General features: G+C 44.0%; 1 protein-coding gene across 1 annotated transcript in view; it reads right to left on the bottom strand.

Annotated features, from left to right (window-relative positions):
* TBC1D8B (TBC1 domain family member 8B) overlaps window positions 1-27,722 on the bottom strand; it is a 151,285-nt gene that overhangs the window by 32,911 nt on the left and 90,652 nt on the right. The window contains exons 10-12 of the mRNA XM_030209579.1: window positions 21,123-21,337; window positions 11,735-11,852; window positions 2,005-2,290 (exon numbers count right to left, since the gene is read on the bottom strand). Coding sequence (XP_030065439.1) covers window positions 2,005-2,290; window positions 11,735-11,852; window positions 21,123-21,337 — 619 coding nt within the window. The remainder of the gene's footprint in view (window positions 1-2,004; window positions 2,291-11,734; window positions 11,853-21,122; window positions 21,338-27,722) is intronic.

The following is a 27,722-nucleotide window of genomic DNA, read 5'->3' as shown; positions in this document are numbered from 1 at the left end:
CACTGGGCAGGCCCAGAGGTAGAAGGGAGGTGGTGTTCCTCCTGCCTCCAACGTTTTGAGGCATGAGGAGGGGAGGAGAGGGTCACTAGATCACTAGGTAGATTTCTGCTTGGGGGTCGGGGTGCTAGGGAGAGGGTCAGGGTATTTTTGTTTTGGGAAAGGGAGGGGGTTGGGTCAGGGAGGGGGTCTTGTCCATGAGCATCTACCCATGAGCATTCTACTTGCACTATATGGTGCAAACAAGCAGGCTGCTCCCTATGACGACAGGTCCTGACCCGCCATAAAATTTTGCATGTTAAAAAAATAGGTGCTCACGGTCTGAATTGCTTGGAATGCTCATTTTAATACTAATGAGCTCCTTACAATGCATTTGCATAGGGTTTTCAGTAGCTGCTACTGGGATCAGTAAAAGGGATGGAAAACCCCTTTGTGCATTACATGATAAATAACATTTTCTTTAGACTAGCTACAACCAGTCTAAAAGCAAACGTTGCCAGCACAGTAACCTTTCACAAAGGTGAAACTTCAGATATTCAGATTCCATATTCTCCATCTGTGCCAATACTTATAGCTATTCAATCAACTGATTCAGCATATTAAATACCCAGTGCACCTGAATGTAATTCACCTTGAGCTATTACTAAAAGAGGTTACTAAAAGAGGTGTGAGCAAAATCCAAATAAATAAAAATAATAATGTATGTTTAGTTACTGCACGTTACATTTTTCTACAGTGATTTTAAGACAATTTTTAATATCTTTTTAGGTATGCCGCCAGGACTCCAACAAAGCAGGGCCTGTCTACTTTGGAGCACAATTCCTAATTTTTTAGGAACTATACACGCAACTTTACAGCTTTCTTAGTAGTGCTTGCCCATCCTTCTGGGAGCAACATTTCTTCTGCATGATCACAACACTAGTGGTCCTGCATACTAGAAAATCTTACCAGCCAGGCAAAAATAACACTTTATTGCAAGTAGAACGAATCTCTTTACTCTGCTTGTATTATGTCTTATCAAATTGTACATTGTTATAACCATATTAATCTTTATTCCTTGTTACTACTTGTTCCTTGTTATGACCAATGTAATTTTTCATTTTATATTCATTCAATCTATATTGTAAGCCACATTGAACTCAAGACTTTTTGGGATAACGTGGGATATAAAGGCCACAAATAAATAAATCAGAGGATGCCAGTAGCTTTGTTTTGGTATTTAGGTTCATCTATATAAGCATAAATGATAATGGATTACATTTTACAAAATCTTTTAACCACTTAAATCATTACTTTACTCACTTATGTAATATTTTGCATGACTAGGAAAATAATGTTGGCACTATCAGGGATGGCCTTAAACAGGGGCATTTAATAAACTAAATATGGCAAAACAGGTTCTCAAAATTCCAGTAGTATAAAAATCAACCATAGAAAATAACCTAACAAATCCACTGCATATATTAAAACAAGTGGAAAAAGGACCTCAGATATTGCCCCACTGATATAACCGCCAAGCTTCAATAGGGGCAGCCACACAGGGCCCCACATTCCTAGGAGCACCATGCCTGAGTCAGCTTTGTAACAGGGGGAGGGGAGGAGCTGGTCCTTCTCGCTCCCTCCTCCACCCCCCTTGGTAATCGTGCCCCTCAGCACAGACGATGTTCTATGCTTCTCCCATTGTACTGCTGGACAGTCCTTATAACTCCAACCTCTCATTCCCCTTTGGCTTTGTTCTTCTCAGAGGTATAGTGCCATTTTGTTGCCTTTTCAGTCCAGGGTATCCTCCCAAGCTTATAAATCACTAAAATTACAATAGTAATCAGCAGTTAAAGAATTCTGTTTAAATAAATCAATCCCAGACACTTCATTTAAAACCATAAGCCCTGGGTGTGGTGGTGGTGGGGAGAGGGGGGTGCATCAAACTGGTCCACACAGGGTCCTGCAATTGTTAAGACCAACCCTGGACCATGGTGGTGCATTTCAAGGTTATGAAAGCATGCCTACCTGTTGAGAACTGTTACTGCCTCGGCATCATCTTTGCAGACCAGCAGTTTTTCCATGTTGTATTCCAGAACTGCCAAACCCAGCTGCAGAATTGCTTTAATCCCATCATAGAAGAAACAGTCCACAACATTCACAGCGCTTTCAATAGGCAGAACGCTAATAAAGAGAGTCAGGAACCAGGATAGAGAGACTGATGAAAAGAACGTCATATCAGTCATGTGGTCTGTCAGCTGAGGAAGATGGTCTCTAATTAGTTCCTCAAATACTGCCTGATCCACCAAAGCACCTAGAGGTAATCAAACCGATCAAATATTACAATTTAACATACCAAAAAAAAAAACTTCTGATGAGATTTAATTTTCATGTATATATTGATGCATCAGATTATTGCCCATCTTTGCAGAAGTCTTAGAAAAATGTTTTCCTACTGTCCATAATAGTGTTTCCCATCCAGTGTACTATCAGACCTGGCCAGGTGCCATGGGGAGGGGGGTGGGGGTGGAGGGCGGAAGTTACCCCTGCCTAATGCTCAGATCCACACCAGCAACCAAGCTCTGCTCTCAGCACTCTGCTGCAACAATAGTGGCTCTGAAATATACAGTTCTTTATTACACATGCAATTATATGTGCCTCTCCTTATTAGCATGAGTTCCGGAGCGTAGTAATTAATGGCTAGCACACAGAGTATGGATAACTGTGCCCACTTTATGCAATATACAAATTGCAGACACAGTTTCCTCTCCTCCATTCTCCCAAGCCACCATTTTTGAGGCCTTCCAGCCTTTGTGTTGTCCCCAGGCTGAATGAGACATGGAGAAAATGCACCAAGCACTGGATGTGACTCGGTGCTGGGAGGAGCAGCAGCAGTAGAGAAACTCCCAGTCATATTCGGCAGCCAAGATAACCAAGGAAACTGCCCACCTCCAATTTCTCCCTTTTTCTAAACTTGTATACAGAGAGATTTAGTCCACCATGATGGATGAGTTCAAGCATCTCTCTGCCCACTCCTTTTTTTTTAAAATCTGGATGTGAATTGTGCCTCTTCGATACTTCCCTAGCTCTTCTTTTCACCATAAGTCTTCCCCATATCCATACAGCCTGTTCTTCAGATGCTGGTGTACCACACAACTGGAATCAGAATTGGCACTAAGCACACCCTATTGTGGTCCCTACACCTTGGCGCCAAATTATACAATTGCCTCCTATGTGCTTAGGAGAGTTTTATAGTCCAAACATCAAGATTAGCTAGTAGTTCCAACTACCTCTAGGGCAAAGTGATTGCACTCAACAATACCAAATATTATCTAGCTCCAGCAATATTGAATTATTTTCCCCATACAATGTCTAAGGAGTCTTTGCTGAAATATTAAATAGGCCTTAAGACTTTTTTTTCTCACTTGCATCCAACATGTTACTGTTGAAGGGGTGACTGGGGAACTGGTTTTGTGTGCCGATGCTGCATTTTGGAGTTTCTATTTTTCATCTGCTCTTGACTTTATTTAAAGATTTAATATAATGTCAACCACTTTCATATTTGTGGAGGAAGAGTGGTATAGCAAATGTTGAATAAACAATGTACTCAACTCATTGCTTAATAATCTTTACTCATCACTAACAGATCAGATTACTCTGCTGGTACAAAGTAATAAACCAAGGTGATTAGTTTAGAAGGTGTGACAGAACAGTGGCTTTTTTAAGCCTGCAAAACTGCCTTAATTCTTGAAGTGTAGTTCTCTAGTTTGGCTAGCAGGTGGTGCAAGTTTATGCTTAAAGCTGTTACAGAGAAAAGACCTGCCAGTTTTTTTGTTTTTAACTTGTTGTTCTGGGCTCTAATTGGTCCAGGAGCTCCATTTCATTTGGCATGTACTGGCTTTTACCCCCGTCTTAGCCAGGGAGAAGAGAGAGACAGATCTCTTTGCTGAAGTCCTGTGATCAGTTATATTTGATAATTTGTGAGCAGCATATTTCCTGATCTCCCCAGGTACTTTTTAGAAAGTAAACAAATGTTTAGATAGTTTTATAATAGATCCATATTTCAGTTACCTGTTATTGTTTGCTGATTGCACATTTTCTGTTCACTGTTCAAGCTGTGACAATAAACCTGTTTAGTTTGTTGACTCTGCTGTCTGGATTGATAAAGAATCCTGGTAGTTTGTGTGCTGTGTCTGTGAGTGCTATCTGGGAACTGTGGGACCACTGGGAGTGTGGCCCCAGTAAAGCGAAGATACTTACCTGTAGCAGGTATTCTCCGAGGACAGCAGGCTGACTGTTCTCACATGTGGGGTCGACATTCGCGTCAGCACAGGAATCGGCATTTTGCAAGCAAAATATAAAAGTTTTGCCAGAGTCTTCTGGCACACGTGCAGCGCGCAGACGACTTCCTGCCAGCCGCGTGAGTGTGCCTCTTCAGTTTAATCAAAAAGCATAAACAACAACTCCAAAGGGGAGGTGGGCGGGTTTGTGAGAACAATCAGCCTGCTGTCCTCGGAGAATACCTGCTACAGGTAACTATCTTCGCTTTCTCCGAGGACAAGCAGTCAGCTTGTTCTCACATGTGGGGTATCCTAGCAACCAGGCTCACTCAAAACAATGAACAATGAATTGGGCCTCGCAACGGCGAAGACATAACATAGATTGACCTGAAACCATAAACAACTAACTGGGAGTGCAGCCTGGAACAGAACAAAAATGGGTCTGGGGGGGGGGGGGGGGTGGAGTTGGATTCTATACCCTGAACAGATTCTGCAACACTGACTGCCCAAACCGACTGTCGCGTCGGGTATCCTGCTGAAGGAAGTAGTGAGATGTGAGTGTGTGGACTGATGACCACGTTGCAGACTTGCAAATCTCTTCAATGGAGGCTGACTTTAAGTGAGCCACTGACGCAGCCATGGCTCTAACATTATGAGCCATGACATGGCCCTCTAGAGTCAGCCCAGCTTGGGCATAAGTGAAGGAAATGCAATCTGCTAGTCAATTGGAGATTGCGCGTTTTCCAATGGCGACTCCCCTCTTGTTGGGATCGAAAGAAACAAACAACTGGGTGGACTGTATGAAGGGCTTTGTCCACTCCATGTAAAAGGCCAATGCTCTCTTGCAGTCCAAGGTATGCAAACTGCTTTCGCCAGGGTGGGTATGAGGACGGGGAAAGAATGATGGTAAGACGACTGTGGTTCAGATGGAACTCCAACACCACCTTCGGCAGGAACGTAGGGTGCGTGCAGAGGACTACTCTGTTGTGATGGAACTTGATATAAGGTGCATACACTACTAAGGCCTGAAGCTCACTGACTCTACGAGCAGAAGTAACAGCCACCAAAAAAAAAAAACAATCTTCCATGTCAAGTACTTCAGATGGTAGGAATTCAGTGGCTCAAAAGGAGCTTTCATCAGCTGGGTAAGAACGACATTGAGATCCCATGACATTGGTGGAGGTTTGACAGGGGGTTTTAACAAAAGCAAACCTCTCATGAAGTGAACAACTAAAGGCTGTCTAGAGATAGGCTTACCCTCTACACGCCGATGATAAGCACTAATTGCACTGAGGTGAACCCTTAAGGAGTTGGTCTTGAGACCAGACTCTGACAAGTGTAGAAGGTATTCAAGCAGGGTCTGTGTAGGACAAGAAAGAGGATCTAGGGCCTTGCTGTCACACCAGACGGCAAACCTCCTCCATTAGAAAGAGTAACACCTCTTCGTGGAATCTTTCCTGGAAGCAAGCAAGACTCGAGAGACACCCTCTGAAAGACCCAAGGAGGCGAATTCTAAGCTCTCAACATCCAGGCTGTGAGAGCCAGAGACTGGAGGTTGGGATGCAGAAACGACCCCTCGTTCTGGGTGATGAGGGTTGGAAAACACTCCAATCCCCACGGTTCCTCGGAGGACAACTCCAGAAGAAGAGGGAACCAAATCTAACGCGGCCAGAAAGGAGCAATCAGAATTATGGCTCCCCAGTCTTGCTCGAGTTTCAGCAAAGTCTTCCCTACTAGAGGTATGGGAGGATACGCATACAGGATGCCTGTTCCCCAATGCAGGAGAAAGGCATCTGACGCTAGTCTGTCGTGGGCCTGAACAGAACTGAGGGACCTTGTGATTGACCTGAGTGGCAAAAAGATCCACCAAGGGGGTACCCCATGCTCGGAAGATCTTGCGGACTACGCCCATGTTCAGTAACCACTCGTGAGGTTGAATTATCCTGCTCAACTTGTCAGCCAGACTGTTGTTTAAGCCTGCCAGATAAGTGGCTTGGAGAAATATACCATGACGGCGAGCACAAAGCCACATCTGGATGGCTTCCTGACACAGAGGGCGAGATCCGGTGCCCCCTTGCTTGTTGGTGTAATACATGGCAACTTGATTGTCTGTCTGAATCAATATGATTCGGTTGGACAGCCGGTCTCTGAAAGCCTTTAGAGCGTTCCAGATCGCTCGCAATTCCAGGAGATTGATCTGAAGACCTTTTTCCTGAAAGGACCAGGCTCCTTGAGTGTGAAGCCCATCTCATGAGCTCCCCACCCCAGGAGAGATACATCCGTTTCAGCACTTTTCATGGCTGAGGAATTTGGAATTGACGTCCCAAGGTCAAACTGGATTGTATCTTCCACCACTGCATAGAATTCCGGAAGTTGGTGGACAGTTGGATTACATCCTCTAGACTCCCCACAGCTTGATACCACACTGGGAAGCTAGGGTCCATTGAGCTGATCTCATGTGTAGGCGTGCCATGGGAGTCACATGAACTGTGGAGGCCATGTGCCCCAGAAGTCTCAACATCTGCCGAGCCCTAATCTGTTGAAACACTTGAACTATGGTCACCAGGGACAAGAAGTTGTCTGCCCTTGTCTTGGAAAGATAAGCTCGAGCTGTCTGTGTTCAACAGAGCCCCAATGAATTCCAACTTTTGAACTGGGGTGAGATGGGACTTGGAGTAATTGATTACGAACCCCAGTAGTTCTAACACCTGAATAATCATTCGCATGGACTGTTCAGCGCCTCCCTCCGAGGTGCTTTTCACCAGCCAATCGTCGAGATAAGGGAACACATGCACTCCCAGTCTGCGTAGCGACGCTGCAACTACAGCTAGGCACTTTATGAACACTCTGGGCACAGACGCCAGACCAAAGGGCAGTACACAATACTGAAAGTGCTGAGTTCCCAACCGAAATCGAAGATACTTCCTGTGAGTTGGGAGTACCAGGATGTGAGTATAGGCATCCTTTAAGTCCAGAGAGCATAGTCAATCGTTTTCCTGAATCATGGGAAGAAGGGTGCCCAGGGGAACCATCCTGAACTTTTCTCGGACTAGGAATTTGTTCAGGGCCCTTAGGTCTAGGATGGGACGCATCCCCCCGTTTTCTTTTGCACAAGGAAGTACCTGGAATAGAATCCCAGCCCTTCTTCCCCTGGTGGAACGGGTTCGACCGCATTGGCCTTTAGAAGAGCGGAGAGTTCCTCTGCAAGCACCTGCTTGTGCTGGGAACTGAAGGATTGAGCTCCCAGTGGGCAATTGGAGGCTTGTATGCCAGACTGAGTGTGTATCCTAACTGGACAATTTGAAGAACCCACTTGTCGGAGGTTATAAGAGGCCACCTTTGGTGAAAAAATATCAACCGCCCCCCGACAGGCAAGCGGCCCCTGTACAGACATTTTGACTGCGGCTACGCTACTCTGGAGCCAGTCAAAAGCCCATCCCTTGCTTTTGCTGGGGAGCCTAGGGGCCTTAGGCGCACGGCGTTGACGAGAACACACATGCTGGGACTGAGCCTGAACCGGCTGTCGAGAAGCAGGAGTGTACCTACGCCTATCATAGGAATAGGGAGCACTCCTCCTTCCTCCAAGAAACCTCCTAGAAGAGGAGGCAGTAGCAGAAGACATCCATGGCATCATGATGCTTTTTCATCTGATCAACCATATCCTCTACTTTTTCTCCAAAAAGATTATCCCCCCGGCAAGGAACATCCGTCATTCGCTGCTGGGTCTTCTGATCCAGGTCAGAGACGCGCAGCCATGAGAGTCTACGCATCACTATACCTTGAACAGCTACTCGGGATGCCACATCAAAAGTGTCGTAAGACCCCTGGCCAGGAATTTGCAACACGCCTTCTGCTACCTGACCACCTGGCGAAAAGGTTCAGCAAGCTCCGGAGGAAGTGCTTCAACTAAATTGGACAGTTACCTCACCGAGTTCCGTAAGTGAATGCTCGTATACAGCTGGTATGTTTGGATCTTGGCAGCGAGCACTGCGGCCTGATACGTTCTCCTCCCAAAAGAATCCAAGGTCCTAGACTCTCTGCCTGGGGGCGCCGAGGCATAGTCCCTAGAACTCTTGGCTTTTCTGAAAGCAGAGTCTACCACCATGGAATCGTGAGGAAGTTGGGCCTTCACCATTACAGGCTCTCCATGGACTCTGTACTGGGACTCGGACTTCTTGGGGACCACTGGATTAGAGAGAGGGCAAGACCAATTCCGCATCAGCACTTCGCTGCGTGTAGTATGCAGGGGGGCCGTTGCAACCTCTGCAGGTGGAGAAGGATAATCCAGGACCTCAAGCATCTCAGCCCTGGCTCACCCACAACCTCATAGGGAATGGAATGTCCTTAGACATTTCCCGTACAAAGGATGAGAAAGTAAGACTCTCAGGTGGAGACATCCTAGTTTCAATAGGTGGAGTAGGATCAGAGGGGAGGCCATACGAATCTTCCCCCGAAAAGTACCTGGGGTCCTCCTCCCACGAGCACTCTTCATCGATGTCGGACAGAAGCTCCCTAAGAGCAGCCTGAACCCGAGCCTGCCTCGACTTCAAGGATCGATGACCTCGTGGGAGATGTCAAGAAGTCGACCCCTGCTTAGACTCCGGAGAAGCTTCCTCCACCAATGTTGAGGGGGAATCGACCCGGGTGGCAGCTGGCGTCGGCACCGCAAGCAGTACCAAGGAAGAAGACCTCCTCACAGGTGATGGCCCAGATGCCGCCTCTACAGTCGGTACAGAAGGCGCAAGCACCCCCGACACCGAGGCAGACTGGCGAAGCAACCCTGATGCGCTCGTCGAGAGCTTCCATCGGAAAAGGCTGGGGGGCCGTTGCAGGAGTCGGTACCAGAATCTGAGGGGGCTCAAGAGCCGGTACCAGGCTGCCAGATGACTGGCACAAAAAAGAGAAAAAGACGCGACTGAGCTGCCTAAAAAGCTACGAAAAAGAAAGGAAACTTCCAACAGGGAAGAAAAACTAAAAAAAATAAGAGAGAGTAACTACTTTTTTTTTTTTTTAATATTTAAAACTAGAATAAATGAAAAAGGACAAAAGGGGTGCGATAAATGCAAATAAGACGGTTCTCCTGAGCCAGAAAAAGGGAGTAGAATCGCAACAGAACTCTCCAAGCGCAGAAGAAAAATAACTGATCACTGCACGTTCGTGTCGCGGGCGGAAAGCCGCCCACTCATGCGCGGTGAGTCAGCCCACACAACGGAACGTTCGGGAACATTCTTAAACTTTTGAAGATTTCTCCCGTCTCCTGGGCCATCGCAGACGATGACCCATACGTAAAAATATTGAGCCTGCTTGTCCTCGGAGAAATAGCCAATACAGTGGACACCCTGGAGGGAGTAGAAACGATGAGAAGGGATGTCCAAACGTTAGAAGAATGGTCGAGGGTCTGGCAGTTAAAATTTAATCAATGCAATATATGAATGGAAGAACCTCAGTAAACTTCCTGAGTCTAACGTTTACTCACTACTATGTCTCAGAATTAAACAAATTATTCAAAAGTGACAACTCTCACAAAGTGATCTCAGAAATTCAAACAACTTACAAAACTTTCCACAAAATCAATGTCAGACATAAAACCCCGAGCAGGTCCCCATCAGAACTCTACCTTCTCACAGCTCAGAGCGTGTGACGTCATGTTTCCCGCGCTCTTTAAATACCCAATAGGAGCCCTGCCCCTCAATTCCCATTGGTTGAGCAATAAAACCATGTGGGGTGTAACATGCAGTATTTTCTAGCACAGGTTGCATTGTATCTCCTTATGTTTTAACACTTAGAAATCTGTGGTGTATGCATTTTGAGTAATCCAACATATATAGTGCCATGTATACTGAATGTTGTTGAACTAGGGTACAGACGAGTATATATGAACTAGGATTTATTATAGATTGCAGTATATAGGTGCACATATGTTTGAATTTAATGATTCAGAATTAATCAATATTAGAGGAGCTGAGGACGGCTCTGTTGTATGTACATACACAATGTAAAGAGGCAGAACACCTAATGTGCTATGATGGTTCCATCTGTGACACTGCCACATATTCCTTCTGGGGATATAATGGTTGGAATGGGTACGGACTGAGCACATTAATACACATATCACTTTGTGAGAGATGTTTTTTGCAGTGAGTTGTCACTTTTGAATAATTTGTTTAATTCTGAGACAAAGTAGTGAGTTAAAATTTAATGCCAAGAAGTGTAGAGTGATGCACTTGGGGTGCGGAAATCCAAAAGAAAGATACCGGATAGAAGGGGAGAAATTAGTAACCTCGACTCAGGAGAGAGACCTTGGGGTGTTGGTGTCGGACGATATGAAGGTGAAGAAACAATGTGACAAGGCGACGGTCATGGCCAGAAGGATGCTAGGCTGCGTGGAGAGAGGCATAACCAGCAGAAGAAAGGAAGTGTTGATGCCCCTCTACAAGTCGTTGGTGAGGCCCCACTTGAGTATTGTGTTCAGATTTGGAGGCCATATCTTGCTAAAGATGTAAAAAGACTGGAAGCGGTGCAAAGAAAAGCTAAAAAAATGGTATGGGATTTGCGTTGCAAACCATAATAGGAGAGACTTGCTGACCTGTACATGTATACCTTGGAGGAAAGGAGAAACAGGGGTGATATGATACAGACGCTCAAATATTTGAAAGGTATTAATTCGCAAACAAACCTTTTCCAGAGACGGGAAGGCAGTAGAACTAGAGGACATGAATTGAGGTTGAAGGGGGGCAGACTCAGGACTAATGTCAGGAAGTATTTTTTTCACTGAGAGGGTGGTGGATATGTGGAATTCCCATCCACGGGAGGTGGTGGAGATGAAAACGGTAATGGAATTCAAACATGCGTGGGAGAAACACAAAGGAATCCTGTTTAGAAGGAATGGTTCCGTGGAATCTTAGCGGAGATTGGGTGGCAACGCCGGTAATTGGAAACAAAATGGGAGCTGGGCAGACTTCCACGGTCTACACCCTAATCGTGACTGAATAGATGGGATGGGCTGGAGTGTAAATTTTAAAGGGCTTTGATGTTAGCTTCAGAACTTAATACAAGAACAGTACTGGGCAGACTTCTTCGGTCTGTGCCCTGAGAAAGGCAAGGACAAATCAAACTCGGGTATACATATAAAGTATCACATACCATGTAAAATGAGTTTATCTTGTTGGGAAGACTGGATGGACCATACAGGTCTTTATCTGTCGTCATTTACTATGTTACTAACATTATTGGCTTTTGTCTTACCTAGAATGTAAACCACACTGAACCCTGGAAAGAGGATATTAGCGGTATACAAGAATTGATTTAAGCTCAATAACTTCACTCTATCTGCATTGCCCTGAAATTACAATGTGTTTTGAGGCACTAACAATAAGAACTGTTGCAAGTTCAGCACATCTCGGGTCAAACCTTCACAAAAGACTTGCTTAAAAACAAAACACTCATGTGTATTATCATTTATCAATTGCAGACATTACCAATGATTCGGCGATTAAAGTAATCAGGCAGCATTCGTTCACAAACAGCAACTAGCAACCAAAAAGCCTCCTCTTCTTTAGCATACAGCAGCAATACTGATGTCAAAATGTTCATTGCCTGTAAAATGCAAACAAAACCAAAGAATTTAAGTAGACTCACTAGGAGACAAGAAAAGTAATATGTGCTGAATGACTTTCTCATAAAAAATAACACAAAAGATAGCCCTGTGGTTCAGTATTACTTCAGTTCCAGTCTCCTGTCTAACAGCTGTGAAATAGAAGTAAAAAGTAAAATAAAAAATAAAATCACTGTTCCAAGACTATCAAATTTAACTGCCTATATGTCGTTAACACTGGCAAATTGCAGACTGCCATGCCTGTAATGCCAATATTTGGTCATGAATGAATGAGTGTGGCCTGAAAGGATTATTGAGCAGACTGGATGGTCCATGTGGGTCTTTATCTGCCGTCATTTACTATGTTACCTGTAGCAGAGCCTGGCAAAGAAAGCACTACTTCAGCAAAATTTCCAGAAGCTTCTGAGGGGGCCTGCCACTGTCACCTCCTCATGTTATTATGTAATGGACTAACTCCTTGGGGAGGTGGGAACGTTGTGAGGATGTGTGTCCTGCTGCCCTCAGATAACATGTGCTACAGGTAAGTAACTACTTGCTATGAGGACAAGCAAGACTGATAAATCCTCACACATGGGACTCTACGTACAAAAGAAAAGGGGGAAAATAATAAAATAGCTGGAGCTGCAACAGGCAGACACTGTATTCTTTTTGGTGGCAACGAGCCATATTTATTTTTTTCTTTTGGAAGACAGCCAGGAACTGAAATAGAAGGGCCTGGGGGTGGGGGGGTGGGGGGGGGGGGGGGGGGTGGGGATGGAGTTGGACTCTAAACCTCAAATAAACTCTGAAGGACAGTTTAGCCAAACTTTTTATTTACCATGATTTCTAGTTGTGTCACCATGGTTTTTTTTTGTTTTTCTTTACACAAGAACACATGGATGCAACTTATACAAAGGAGTGACTTATGTACAAACTTTACATAATTTGTTGCTGCTGCCAATATGCAAAAAGGAATTGTAAACAAGCGCCTTCCAGAAGTTGACCTCAAGAGTATAGATATGACAGTCTCTCATGATTGTGCATCTAAGCATACCAATACATAACGGAAGGCACTCACGCATGCGCAGTGGGGAAGTTACATATGGTCTGCTTGTCCTTGGAGAAAATAAAATATTATAGCTACGTCATGCAAGGTTCCACGTTAGGAGTTACGGACCAAGAAAGGGATCTGGGTGTCGTCGTCGATAACACACTGAAACCTTCTGCTCAGTGTGCTGCTGCGGCTAAGAAAGCAAATAGAATGTTGGGTATTATTAGGAAAGGTATGGAAAACAGGTGTGAGGATGTTATAATGCCGTTGTATCACTCCATGGTGCGACCGCACCTTGAGTATTGTGTTCAATTCTGGTCGCCGCATCTCAAGAAAGATATAGTAGAATTGGAAAAGGTGCAGCGAAGGGCGACTAAAATGATAGCGGGGATGGGACGACTTCCCTATGAAGAAAGACTAAGGAGGCTAGGGCTATACAGCTTGGAGAAGAGAAGGCTGAGGGGAGACATGATAGAGGTATATAAAATAATGAGTGGAGTGGAACAGGTGGATGTGAAGCGTCTGTTCACGCTTTCCAAAAATACTAGGACTAGGGGGCATGCGATGAAACTACAGTGTAGTAAAATTTAAAACAAATCGGAGAAAATTTTTCTTCACCCAACGTGTAATTAAACTCTGGAATTCGTTGCCGGAGAAAGTGGTGAAGGCGGTTAGCTTAGCAGAGTTTAAAAAGGGGTTGGACGGTTTCCTAAAGGACAAGTCCATAAACCGCTACTAAACGGACTTGGAAAAATCCAAAATTCCAGGAATAACATGTATAGAATGTTTGTACGTTTGGGAAGCTTGCCAGGTGCCCTTGGCCTGGATTGGCCGCTGTCGTGGACAGGATGCTGGGCTCGATGGACCCTTGGTCTTTTCCCAGTATGGCATTACTTATGTACTTAAGTCACATTAAGCTCAGTCACTAAACTATCCCAAGATTAACAGTGCATAAAGAACATCTTTAAACTGCTATCAGTACTTTAAAATTACACCTGCTTAGCTATTTGTAATAACTATATATGTTTACACTATGTGGTCTGTGTATCAGATACTTTTTTAATGATTTATACTTGTGTTCCTTTATATGTTTTCTTAACAGTTGTGACTTTAAGAGGGCAAAATGCGGCCATGTCAGGCTTTTAACTATTTATTTATGATTTTAAATGGCAAATAAATTGGACTTTTTATGAAGGTTTTGTGGCAATTTGCTTCTTTATACATTCCGTGCTGGATTTTGAAAGTCACCTGCCTACTTGTTTTCTTGGATATTTATTTTATTTATTTTATTACATTTGTACCCCCGCGCTTTCCCACTCATAGCAGGTTCAATGCGGCTTACATATTATATACAGGAACTTATTTGTACCTGAGGCAATGGAGGGTTAAGTGACTTGCCCAGAGTCACAAGGAGCTGCCTGTGCCTGCAGTGGGAATTGAACCCAGTTCCCCAGGACCAAAAGTCCACCACTCTAACCACTAGGCCACTCCTAGTGGTTAGAGCAATTACGATATGTTAGAAAAAGCTGAGTCTACGGGTCCAGCTTCGTGAGCACTGGTACCAGTATACAAATTGGTGTCACATTTCCGGTACATTACATGATGTACTGTACTTCGATTGTTTGGACCTGCCTTTCTATGGCTACAATAAAAGTGATTTACATATTATATACAGGGGCAATGGAGGGTTAAGTGAGCTGCTAACTCACATTAATGTTTCACATCCCATTAGGAAAAAAACATTCACTCAAAAAGGAGAAAGTACTGTTACCATTAAAAGCACAGGACATCAGATGTCCTATTTCAATGTAGTATTAGCCTACTGTGTTAGTAGCAAGAAGCTGCCATCAATGATTGTATTTAAACAAAAGACGATATTACATGATACTTTCCCGCAACATATTGTGATGTAAATGAAAAAGCATCGCCCTGTGAATTTATGACAACTAAATGCAGGCATCCCAATACTTACCAAGTTGTAAGATAATAGCATGCTTACAAATCTATATAAATAATTCTCACCTCCAACGTTCTGAACCTCACTGTGTGGCAGGGAAACACTGAAGCCCTGTAGTCTTCTAGGCTGTCATCACCACTCACTCTCACTCATGGACCCGCCCTCAGCCACACCCCATCCACACATAATTCACAATCCCAACATTCTAAATGTAAATTTGTAGTTGCAAGATCCCATGAGTGTCTGCCCCGCCCTCGCGGCACAACGTGATGACGTGAAGGGCGGGGCTATGACACTCAGCCAATCGGCAGTTCCACCGCCCTCAGACACTCCCCCCCCCGACGCACAGCCAGAAACAGCGACCTACGCAGGGCCTCCACCCCCCCCGACACACACCGACAAACACCGCTACGCAGGGGGAGGAATGCCGTCTGAAAACCTGATCCGCCGGGACCCCGAAGCTGCCGCCCTCCACAAAAAAACTACCCACCTGCACCCTCCCGACGCTGCCGTCCTGCGCCTTCCTGAAGCTGCCCTCCACACCTCACGACACTGCCGCAGGAAAACCTTGCTAGCGCCCTTTTCATTGCTCACAAAAACGGGCCTTTTTTACTAGTGTTTCTAAGAATATAGAGGTGTGGTAGCCGTGTTAGTCCACTCTTAAAGGTTATCAATAGAAATCAAACAAAATAAAACATGGAAAAGAAAATAAGATGATACCTTTTTTATTGGACATAACTTAATACATTTCTTGATAAGCTTTTGAAGGTTGCCCTTCTTCGTCAGATCGGAAATAAGCAAATGTGGTATATACATGCTCATCTTCCAATGTGGTATATATCATTCAGTGTAAAAAATGTAACGAAGGATGCTATATTGGAGAAATAGGCCAGATGCTTAAGACAAGATTCAATCTGCACAGACATCACATGAAAATAGCCGGTGCCAGTCAAGCCCCCACCCCTGTGGGCCAACACGTCACAAGACCAGAACACTGCACCAGTGATTTCACAGTAAAAATACTGAAAGGTAATTTTAAAACAATACAGGAACGTAAGACCTTTGAAATAAGAATGATTGAATATTTTGACACCCAACAAACAGGACTTAATAAGGATCTGGGTTTTCTAACCCATTATCTATATATATAAAACTCACCCTCAACGTTCTGAAGACAGTGACGTCAGTGAAGCCAAGCCCTGACCTTCCTTCAAAAAGGTTCGAAGGTTCGTGGTGGTGAAGCCACCAAAATCGCTCCGGGCCCCGCCCTCGAGGGCGGAGCAATGGCAGAACAGTGAAGGGGTTGGCAGGGAGGGAGGCAGGGAGGTGGGAAATCGCTACGGGCCCCACCCTCGAGGGCGGAGCAATGGCAGAAAAACCAAGGGGTTGGCAGGGAGGGAGGGAGGGAGGCGGGGGGTGGGAAATCGCTACGGGCCCCGCCCTCGCGTCAAACGTCATGATGTTGAGGGCGGAGCAATGCCACAACAACGAAGGGGTTGGCGGGGGGGGGGGGGGGGGGGTGTTGCCGACGAAAACCTTGCTAGCGCCCGTTTCATTTGCTCAGAAAAGGGCCTCTTTTACTAGTAAAACATAAAGCTGTATTTCTCTGTTTATTACCCTCCTCTCACCTACCAACACCCATTCTGTTAGAATATCAATGAAATGCTTTGATGTCCCCATGCATACCCCCACCCTCCCACTCTGTCAGACTGTCAAAGTAATGCTTTGATGTTTCTCTTATATATACTATCTGCTACCACATTTGCTTATTTCTGATCTGATGAAGGGCAACCTTCGAAAGCTAATCAAGAAATGTATTAAGTTATGTCCAATAAAAAAAGGTATCATCTTATTTTCTTTTCCATGTTTTATTTTGTTTGATTTCTATTGATAACCTTTAAGAATATAGAGAAATGTTCATGCCTACATTATTCACAATTTGGCTTCAGGGCTCTACCTAGTACTGAAGCCCTGTTATTATCATTGATTACAGAAGTTAAAAAATACTTAAGTCAGGGAAAACAGATTATACTACTTCAGTATGATATTGTGGCTGCCTTGACTCAGTAGATCATGAGTGTGATTGGGATAGTTGGTCCTGTTTGGAATTGGTTCAAAGATTTTTACTTAATCAAAACTATTGTGTCTGGGAAAATAGCAAATTTTCCCAAAGTTGGAGCTCTCCCTTATCACCTATGTTATTCAATTTCTTTATAAGTTCCTTGGGACAAACTCTATTGACTGATGGTGAATGATTATTTTCTTATGCTGATGATATATTAATGTTGATTCCGGTTTGTGCCACATTGGATGATACAGCTGAACTTCTCGTATGAATAACATTCAATGTTGGGAACAACTTGCTCAAACTAAATGCCAGTAAAACTAACGTTTTTTGGCTTTGGAACCACCTATTTCAGCAACTTCTATGACTGTTATCCACAGGCAAATCTTTGCAGGTTAATGAAAATTGAAAACCCATTTATTCAAACAGATTTACCCGAATGACTTGACCTACCATAAGCAACCCATCCATTTACCGGTTCATCTAATCATTAACAACGACTCAGGAATTAACTCCTACCAACCTTCTTATCCTCCATGCTCTTCCCCTACCTCTTCTTTATTGCTCCACTTCCATACCTATTTCTATCCTCTCTCTCATACCTCTTTTATCCCATTTACCCCTTGATCATTTGTCCTACCATATACCTCCTTTACTGATTTTGATACTACAGATTGTATTCTCTTGCTACTATGTAAGCCGCATTGAGCCTGCGATGAGCGGGAAAGCGCGGGGTATAAATGTAAAAATTCTAAGGTACTGGGAGACTCTCTATTTTTGAGCCTCGGATTACTAATTTATAGAAAAAAACCATTTATAGAAAAGACCATTTATCAATTAAGACAGCTATGTTTGGCGAGATCATATTTTCATAAACATCATTTTGCCCTTTTAGTCAGAGAGGTGTGGTAGCCTTTTAGTCCAAATGCTGGTATTATCCCATTTGGACCATTATAACTTGTATTTGGGATTAAACTCTAACTTTTACAAGCTCGTATTTGTTTTTTAATTTGCTTGTACTGTTTTTCATATATTATATGCAAATTAATCTGATCTGCTGATTCAACTTTTTTTTCTACTTCTACATCTCAGGTACATGATACATTCTTGTTAATGTATCCAACTATTTGAAGTTCATGCTTTAAACGACAACTTGATTCTATGTTTTCTTTTTGGGCAATTTCCATATGGAATGAGCTGCCTTTGTATATCAGAGTAGAACCAAATTATATACCATTTCAAAGGAAATCTAAAACTTTTCTATTTGATAAGTTTTAAACTTTTTTAGTTTCGTTGATCTATGTATTTTTATACTTACTCATATGTCTTGGGATTTTTTTAGTTATTTTTTTAGGTAATTCCCTATATTTAATGAATGGGCTTCTTGTGATATAAGCTGCCTAGAACCTTCAGTTGGGATTTGTGTGGCAAATACTGGTAAATCTCACACTAGATTAGGTCCTTCTTACTAAGGAGAATGTAAGAGGGCTAACCTTATGCTAGAAATGATGTTTAAAAGTGATACACAGGAACAAACAAATCTCAGTGAATCTGAAAGATGTAATGTTCCAAATCAACAAACAAAAGAGCAGCAAATTTCCTTGGCCAGATAGTAAATTAAGTTGAACAAACATGTGGATAAAGGTGAGCTGGTTGATAGAGTATCTGGAGTTTCAGAAACCTTTTCATAAAGTTTCTCACAAGAGACTCCTAGGGAAATTAAAAGCCATGGGATAGTAGGCAGCTTCTTGTTGTGGATTGGGAACTGGTTAAAGCATTGAAGACATATAGTAGGGTTAAATGGACAATTTTCTCAATGGAGAAGAGTGAATGGTGGAGTGCCACAGGGTTCTGTACTGGGACTGGTGCTTTTCAACAGTTATAAATGATCTGGAAATGGGAATGACAAGAGAAGTGATCAAATTTGCAGATGACATAAAATTATTCAAAGTTATTAAATAGCATGCTGACTGAGCAATTGCAGCAGGACCTTGGGAGGCTGGAAGACTAAGCATTCAACTTGCAGATGAAATTTAATGTAGATAAATGCAAAGGGATGCACACCGGGAAGAATAACTCAAATTATGGCTGCACAATGCTAAGTTCACATTAGGAGTCACCACCCATGACAAAGATCTAGGTGTCATCATGGACAATACATTGACATCTTCTACTCAGTGTGCAGAGGCAACCAAAAAAGCAAACAGAATGTAAGGAATTAGGAAAGGAATAGAGAATAAATAAAGAATATCATAATGCCTCTATATCACTCTGTAGTGAGACCATACATGAGTATTATGTGCAATTCTGGTTGCTAAATCTCAAAAAGATAGTATAATTAGAAAGGGTACCAAGAAGGCTGACCAAATCAATTTAAGGGGATTGTGGCAGCATGGCTGGCGGACAGCCTGGGAGCTCCACAGACACAGTCAGAGTGCAGTGTAAATGAAGAATAAACTTTATTGCTGAGCAGACAAACAAAATAGTCTGTTTCTATCACAGACTCAGAGCTTAACATAGCAACAGTCACATTAACAATAGTTTCTCCTCTTTTCAGCAATCCTCTCTCGTCAAGCTTCTACAGTAGAGTTCAAGTCACTCATGTGTAACTCTGGGTATGGCATGACAGTCACATCTGAGACTTCACTAATAATAAATGCACTCTTTACTTTTGCAGTCTTCTATGCCTTCTCTTGTAACCCCTAGGTGGTTACTCTACTTCCAGGAGCAAACCTTGAAAATATGGCCACTCCTTGTTTCCCTGGGTCTAAGTACTACAGCCCAGCTAACACCTTGGGAAAATTCCTTCACCCTTAGTTCTCCTCCAAGAGACCTCTGTGCTCGGGTTTTGCTCCTGGAGACCTCCACTTAAAGCCTCTCTGATCCACTCTACCTTAGGGCATTTAACCCCCTCCTGGCCTGAGCCCCACCCCTCTGACTCCCAGCCTCAGCCCCACCTGTATGACAAAGGTTGGAAACCACCGCCAAAATCACTGTAATATAATTCAAGTATTATGTACCTGGGGACTCAGGATTAGGTCAGGGGCTGGGAAAATGAGTGGTGGACTTGAGAGAGCAGGAAGGCATGAGTCTGGTGTAAAGTACACCAGTTCAGGAAACTCTCTTGCTGTCAGTGGCTAAGGAAAAACTTTTTCTTATCTATTCACAGCTGTATATAAAAATGTGAGGCTCCTTTGGGTGTCCAGCTCAAACTCCCAGTTCCGAATCTAGTGATTTTTCATGTGTATGTACCATGGGGATTTTTTTCTAATCATGTTATTTCAACTGAATGTAAGCCACATTATCCCATGCAAGCACAAGTTCAAAGTGGGATACTAAATTTTTTTTCTATTCTTTTCTATTTTATAGCTCCTCCCTTTCTAACTTACTTGAGACTAATCATTGTAGCAACAGTCCTTGACAAAGGACCACCATGAACCAGGGTTCCTTCACAACCACAAATCCAGCCACAATAACTATGATAACTAATAGCTAAGGGGCTGTGAATTCTGCCTCTGCAGTATCCCCAGCCCTGGCTAACCCAGAGAGTAGAGAGCTGCATGGGAATGGATACTGTGGGATTTCCACAAGTATGGAAGAAGTTGCCTCGCGATTCCTGTGGGACTTTAGTCAAAATCTCTGGTGACTCCAGAAATGAGGCTTGGAACGTACGGAGAGACTGAGGCTTGGAATGCCCACAAAGGCAGTTGGAACACTAGACTAAGGCTTGGAACACTCATTGGTTGAACAGTGAATACCAACCAAAAAAATCAGGGGAGGCTGTTGAGGTTGGGAGAAAACTGAGGGCTGCAAGCAAGTAAATAATAGTATTGACTCCTGCAGATATGGGTGGGGATGGAGGAGATTATTGTGGGGATGGAATGGATCTTAGAGGGTACGGGTAGGTATGAGTTAGATTCTATTGGGGATGGGTGAAATTTTTGTCCCCATGCAACTCTCTCAGAGAACATAAGATTTGAGCCAAGAACTGGACCAGGGTCCCCCTGCAGGGCAGTGCGCAGTACTGCCAGTGAGCTGGCTCAATACAGTAAATATTTTAATTCTTGCCTGGTATTGATATTTTCAATCTGTAAGAAAGAAGCCTCAGTTCAGATAGCAAAAAAGATCAAGATACATAAAAGAACATTAGACATATTAACATTTGAATGAACAGCAAAATGAACCAGAATATATTCTACCTGACAATATCCAATTTGGGGATTCCTATATGCATATGCTGTAAGAACTCTCCTTAGCGCAGAAATTCCAGTATCACTCTGAAAGGCTGGATGTTCAGGCAATGAACGGCGCAAATCGCGCTCAATTTCATCAGTAGCCAAGGTACAAGTACCCAAGGACTTCTCCACCAGTTCTGAATAATAGCCAGGGTTGGCAGCCATATCATTAACAGCACCTGTAAAAATGTTCAAATTTGATTTGTTAAACATATCATTAAAAATCAGCAAAAGGGAAAAAGTAGGGACTGGGCCAGGGTGCACAGGAGCCACCAACAGCATGGCTCAATACCCCACCCTTTGCCTTAAGGGTTTTCTCCTTCAGTAGGCAAACTCCTGCCAGGGGTGGCAAAGTTATGGGAGTTTCAGACAGTGGCTATACTCTTTTTGGAGGTCTACAGGAAGATGCAGCCAGGTGGGCTCACCTCTCTTGCATCTTCCCCAGAAGCATTAAATAATGAATAACTTTACAATAGCAGCATCCCAAGGCTATTCACTCAACAGTTTTTAGCAGCCCACATGATAATCTGACCAACGCACATGCTCCTAGAAAGGTGGTGTGTAGAATGGCAGCCAAAAAAAGGAGAGCTAAGAAACAGCCAAAAGGAGGCAACATGGATTATACAGCCAAGGAAGTCCCTCTGTGAATGGAGGTATATAGCATGCTCAACATTTTGGGTACTAGATGAAAAGAACACAGCAAACAGGGTTGGTGGGAGAAATTGATGGTGATTGAGCCAGTGAGTCACACAGACCCAAGAATGCTGGATAGGGAGAGGAGATGGAGCAGCCATACCAGAGAAAGGACTAGCCGAGGTGAAGTGGTTAACTGGTACGGTACTGTACAGGTGGTTCAAAGTAACTACAAGTCTGTGGCAATCACTGTTACACCCAGGTGACCAAAACACTGTGTAGGGATCTAGAGATATGGGACTCATTCCTCAGTCTGCAATGACATGTATATCTGGCAGATGGCATCAAAGGTTAGCAGAGACCTGGAGCTTTAATCAGATGCACTAGATAAATGGTCTTATAATACTACAAAGTTTGGTGTGCAGTAACCTGGCTGGATGCTAGAACAAAGAGACCATCAGAACACCACTTTCATGATATGTTCTTTGTAAGCGTCACACTGGCCATCTAAGGACCATGGACCTGAAACTGGAAAGTAATATTCTGGTTCAAAAATGGAGTTTTGGTGTAAGACTATAAAAGGAGTATCAATGCAACATGTGCTAGCAGTCACATTGCTTACAGAAATTATGCTGAAATGTCCATGGTAATAATAAGAGCAAAACAAATTCTAAAGATGCAGAATGTTGTAACTGATTCTCATTCATTCCAAGCTATCTCTTTTCAGGAGCTTGGCACCTGGAGTGCACAAAAAGGGAGTAGCAATACCAGAACAGCTGTAGCATTTTGGAGGTACCTAACTGCCTGTCACCACAGGGTGAGCTAGAACTGACAGAAGGCAACCCCAGCATCTTTGCCCTGCGGGCTACCTCAAGGGTCAGTACTTTTATCATTACTGTTTAGTATGTTTTTAAGCCCGCTGCTGAGGTTGAAAAAAAAATGTGAACTCTGATGCCATTCAAATTCTTATAGGTTCTGGGAAGGATTCATTGGGGAGTTTAAACGATGCTATTCTTGTTTGAAAGCTTTAACTAGGTGGTTCAGAGTGCATAAGCTTAGTCAATCCTGCAAAGTCAGAATGCTGGTGGTTTAATAGGAAGGGTAGAGCTTTGGGTGTCCAGCCCATTTGACACTACTCCTCTACTGGTTCAACTCATGGTGTGGTTTGTTGTTCCAAATGGATGACAAATTGACTTTTGATAACCAGATCTTTTCCATCATTTGATTTTGTTTTTCTATTTTGCACCTATTATAGTAGGTTTAAGCTTTATTTGAAGAGAATGAGATAGCTACTAAGATGCATGCACTTATTATAACTTGCCTGGACTATACCAACAGCTAGTATGCAGGGCTAAAAACCAAACAAACAAAAAAGGACAACTGCAATGCCTACAACTTATACAAAGTATAGCTGCAATGCTATTAACAGGTATGAGACCTTCTGACCACATTGGCTGCCGACTGAGAAACAAACCCTAACATGGTGTCTCTAGTTTCAATTTTCTTGGGTACTATGTACTAAATAAAACCCACACTACTTAGACTTGTTGCTCCTCTATCACCTGCAAAGAAAGCTTTGATCATCCCAATAGGCACTACTCACTGTTCCTTTAAAGGCTCACAATGTACTTGACAGACAGCCTTTGCAACATGGAACTCTTGCCCTTAGTTTAAGTGGCTAGAAAGCAATTACTTGAAAGTCTGTGAATCAGAGAAAATGTAGCTGTTCCCATCAAAGGCCATTTTATTAATTGTTGATTTTTATATTGACTATGAATAGAGACTTACCCAATATAATGAAGCAAAAATTCTTTTTCTAGTATTATTGATCTGCCTTAAATAATGGGCCTGATACTCAGCTGGCAGTAATCAATGTTTTGTTTACTGCCACCAGTACTAAACCCAGAAATTCAATGCTGGGCCATGTCCAAGCACTGGCATTGAATTTCCAGGTTTGAGGAGCTGGCTAACACAGCCTAAGTTATGGTTTGGTTATGGTTTATTCAAACTTGCTAGACCGTTCAAGCTGCCATGGCAGGTTTACAGACTAATAAAATAGAAAACAAGAAAAGAGTGCCATTTCATGATAGTTTCCTATCACAATGGAAATAAAGAAAAGGAAGCAGAGGAGAAACAGCTAGGGTAAAGGAAAAGTAGAGGACCTCTAGTGGCGAGTTCCATTTAACCTGACACTTCAAATGTCTGCCTAAACAGCCAAGCTTTTAGATTGGCTTTGGAAATCTTGAGGAAAGATTCTGTGCAGAGGGGGCGGGGAACCAAATGTGGGATTCAAGTTTTTTTTTTTTTTATAATATCGGGGCAGGCCAGGCCAGCATAAACAATATTGCAGCAATCCAGTTGTGATATGAAAAGAAAATCAGTTTGTGAAATGGATTGTGGTTGAAAAAAATGATGAAAAACAGGGAAAAAATAGGTCTTAGATAATTGTGAAATTTGTGGCTGAAAAGAAAGCACATAATCCCAGATGACCCCAAGATAGCAAACATTTGTGACCAGGGTGACTTGGGTCCCTAGTAAGTGTCAGCATTAGCCTAAATGAGGCTTTAGGGCCTACTCTGTGTCAGAGAGCAGCTCTGACATTTCTCTCTCCCCTCCTAGTCTGATCCCTGGGAATGAAGGACTAAATTAAGAAACAGTAGGACGTGCGTGACCTGAGCAGAGATAGCAGATAGCCTGCGCTCAGAACATCAGCCCTCAAACGTCCTCCACACCCTTAGTGTTTCCAAGCACTGGACCTTGCTTCAGTAGACCATGTACCAGTGGAAGACAGAGAGGACCCACATCTAGCAGTCAAATCAGGTCCGTGTACCATGGTCTCCTCAGCCAATCTGGGGCCATGAGAATTATTCCACCCCGGTGCAATGAGATCCTTTTCAACATGCGGCCTACCATGGGAAGACATATAGCAGATGTGTCTCCAGCCAGGGCTGAAGTACGGCATAGATCCCAAAGAACTTGGGTACTTTGGCATTCCTTTTCATCACCATCAAGTCTAGAAGCGGAGAACCCCATCAGTCCGCTATCAGCTGAAACCCCTGGCTAGACAGTGCCCATTCTCTCCGAGTGTCTGCTGAGAAAGTCTGTCTCCACATTCATTGACTCCACAATGTGAGCTGCCGACAAGCAAAGAAGATTTTTCTCTGCTCAACTCATGAGGGAGGCCGCCTCCACTGCCATCGGACAACTGCGTGTCCTGCTTTGCTTGTTGATATAAGCCACCACTATCGCATTGTCAGAGAAAACTTGGACTGGTGCCCCTGCCAGAAAGGAAGCAAAGTTGCATATAACATTCCGCACTGCCCTGAGCCCCAAGTGATTTATCGACCACTGAGATGCCTGTTCTGACCAGATGCCCTGTGACAGATGGAACTTGTAATGAGATCCCCAATCCAACTTGCTGGCATCTGTTTTCACCACTTCCCATTGTGCTATTGGAAAAGAAGCTCCGATGGTCAAATTCTTGGGCCACAACCACCACTGAATACTCCATCTAGCCACCAGCATCCTAGGAAGATGAAGGTTGTATTTTTGTGACAACAGAGACCAGCAACAGAGAAGAGATTCCTGTAACGGTCGCATATAAGCCCTTATTGGTCTGACACACATATAAGCCCTTATTGGTCTGACACCACTTCCATCGCTACCATTAGTGACCCCAGAACCTTGACGTAATCACAGACCCTGGTCCTGCCTTGAATGAGATGATGAATCTGTTGAAACAGCTTTGACATCCTGCACTCCATGAGAAAGATCCTCTCCCATGCTATCTTGAATAGAATGCCCAGATACTTCAACGTCTGTGAAGGAGTTAGTCTTCTCTTCTTGAAACTGATCACCCAACCCAATGACTGCAGAAGATGACCAATTTTGTCTGTCACCGCCACACTGTCTGAATACGATGACACACGAATGAGCCAGTCATCGAGATACAGGTGAACTCTGATTTCCTAACGCTGGAGGAAGAACGTCACCACCATCATAACCTTGGTGAACATTCTTGAAGCTGTATCAAGACTGAAGGGCAAAGCCATGATCTGGAAGTAACAGCCTAGCATCGCAAAACACAGAAACCTCTGGTGCGACGGCCATATCGGTATATGCAAGTATGCCCCCTTGAGATCGAGGGCAGTGAGAAATTCCCTGCTTGAACTGCTGCTATGACTACTCTTAGTGTCTCCATGTGAAAATGGGACGCTCGGAGGCAGCGGTTTAGACCTTTAAGATCTAAGACAGGACGAAAGATGCCTTCCTTCTTTGGGACAATGAAGTAGATAGAGTATCTGTCTTGTCCTTGGCTCAGCCTGGGGAGCTGGAACAATGGCCCGGAGCGCCAGCAAGGAATCTATGGTGGCCTGAACCTTGACCACCTTGGTTCCCTTTTGACAAGGAGACTGCAAGAGGAGAGTGACTAGGCAAGAGAACTCCAACTTGTAATCTTCTGTAAGAATATTCAGAACTCACTGGTCTGACATGATTTTGTCTCACTCCTACTAAAACTCCTGAAGACATGAAAGGGAAGTGACGTCAGCCGACAGCATGGCAGCCTGAATTCATAGCTCCCTTTCCCAACGCTGCAAAATTTGGAAACACTCCGATCCAAACGCGATAAACATCGCAAAATTGTAAGAATTTACCTCCTGACACACAGACGCCATGAGTAAAGCGGCCTCGACCCGGAAAAAAGAGACGGAAAAAACGGAGAAAAGCATGGCGAGTAAGGCCTCCAGACACCGTGAGTCCCCGGAGCGCGGGTCTCCGTCGGACTCGGATTCAGCGCTATCTATGTCTGAGGCGCGAGCCCCTCCTTCCAAGAAAGGATTGTCCGTTGAGCTCCGTAAGTTATCTGCTACGATCCAGTCGGAGATTAAGCAGTCAAAAGACGAAATTTTAGAGCGGATGGATACGCTCAGTGCGGATCTCAGAGAACTGGGCGGCAGAGTGGAGGAGGCAGAATTAAAAATAGATGAGCACGCCGAACTGCTAGATAAGCATACTAACCTGTTGCAGACGATGGAACAAAAACATGAGCTCCTGCAATACAAATTAGATGACCTTGAAAACAGGGGACGGAGAAATAATCTCCGTTTCCGAGGAGTTCCTGAGGGCGGAGACACGGAGAACGTGGCAGAGATAGTGCACACATTATGTTCTACCTTGTTGGGCCCTGAGGCAGATGAACTGAGATGTGAGCTGGATAGAGCGCACAGAGCTCTTGGAGCGCGAAAGGAGCAGCAGACACGGGACATCATTGTGAGATTTCACAAATATGAGATCAAGGAGAGAGTTCTAGTTTCAGCTAGGAAGACAAAGAGCCTGGAGTACGGTGGAGCCCCGGTTCAGGTCTATCAGGACCTCTCGCTATATACGCTCCAGATGAGGCGGCAGATGAGACCGGCGCTGGAAGTCTTGAGCAAACAGCAGATACAATATAGATGGGGCTTCCCCTTCTCATTAAACTTCACCCTGAAGGGCACCAAATATCGGGTGCAAACTCTTCAAGAGGCCTGGGAAGCCTTGCACGCTGTTGAAATGGTGTCCGCAAAGACTGCACCTGGAGTGGTGGCGCCAGCTACTAAGACGAGGCTTCAGCGATGGCAGAGAACACGGGACCCGCAAAACACAACAACCAGAAGTGCTGAATCAGGCTGGATCGGGACACTGGGGCTATGCTCCCAGGAGATTACCTTGATGGGTAGGCATAGCTGCATTTGCCATTTGACTTTGAACACTGATGTTAGGGTTGACAACGGCCCTATACTATAGGGCTTTGAAGAGTGTTGAAACGGTAAACTGAAGGGAGGGAATAGTAATGAAGCATGTAAGGGATAGGTGTATGTGGGATCGTGTGTAAGCTGATATGGATGGGGAGGGATAGATGTGGGTTTGGGCACTGTGTGGTGGGTGGATAAC

Source organism: Microcaecilia unicolor, chromosome 7 (assembly GCF_901765095.1).
Source record: "Microcaecilia unicolor chromosome 7, aMicUni1.1, whole genome shotgun sequence".
Lineage (NCBI taxonomy): Eukaryota > Metazoa > Chordata > Amphibia > Gymnophiona > Siphonopidae > Microcaecilia > Microcaecilia unicolor.
Note: the sequence above shows the minus strand (reverse complement) of the source record. Positions and strands in the feature narration are given on the sequence as shown.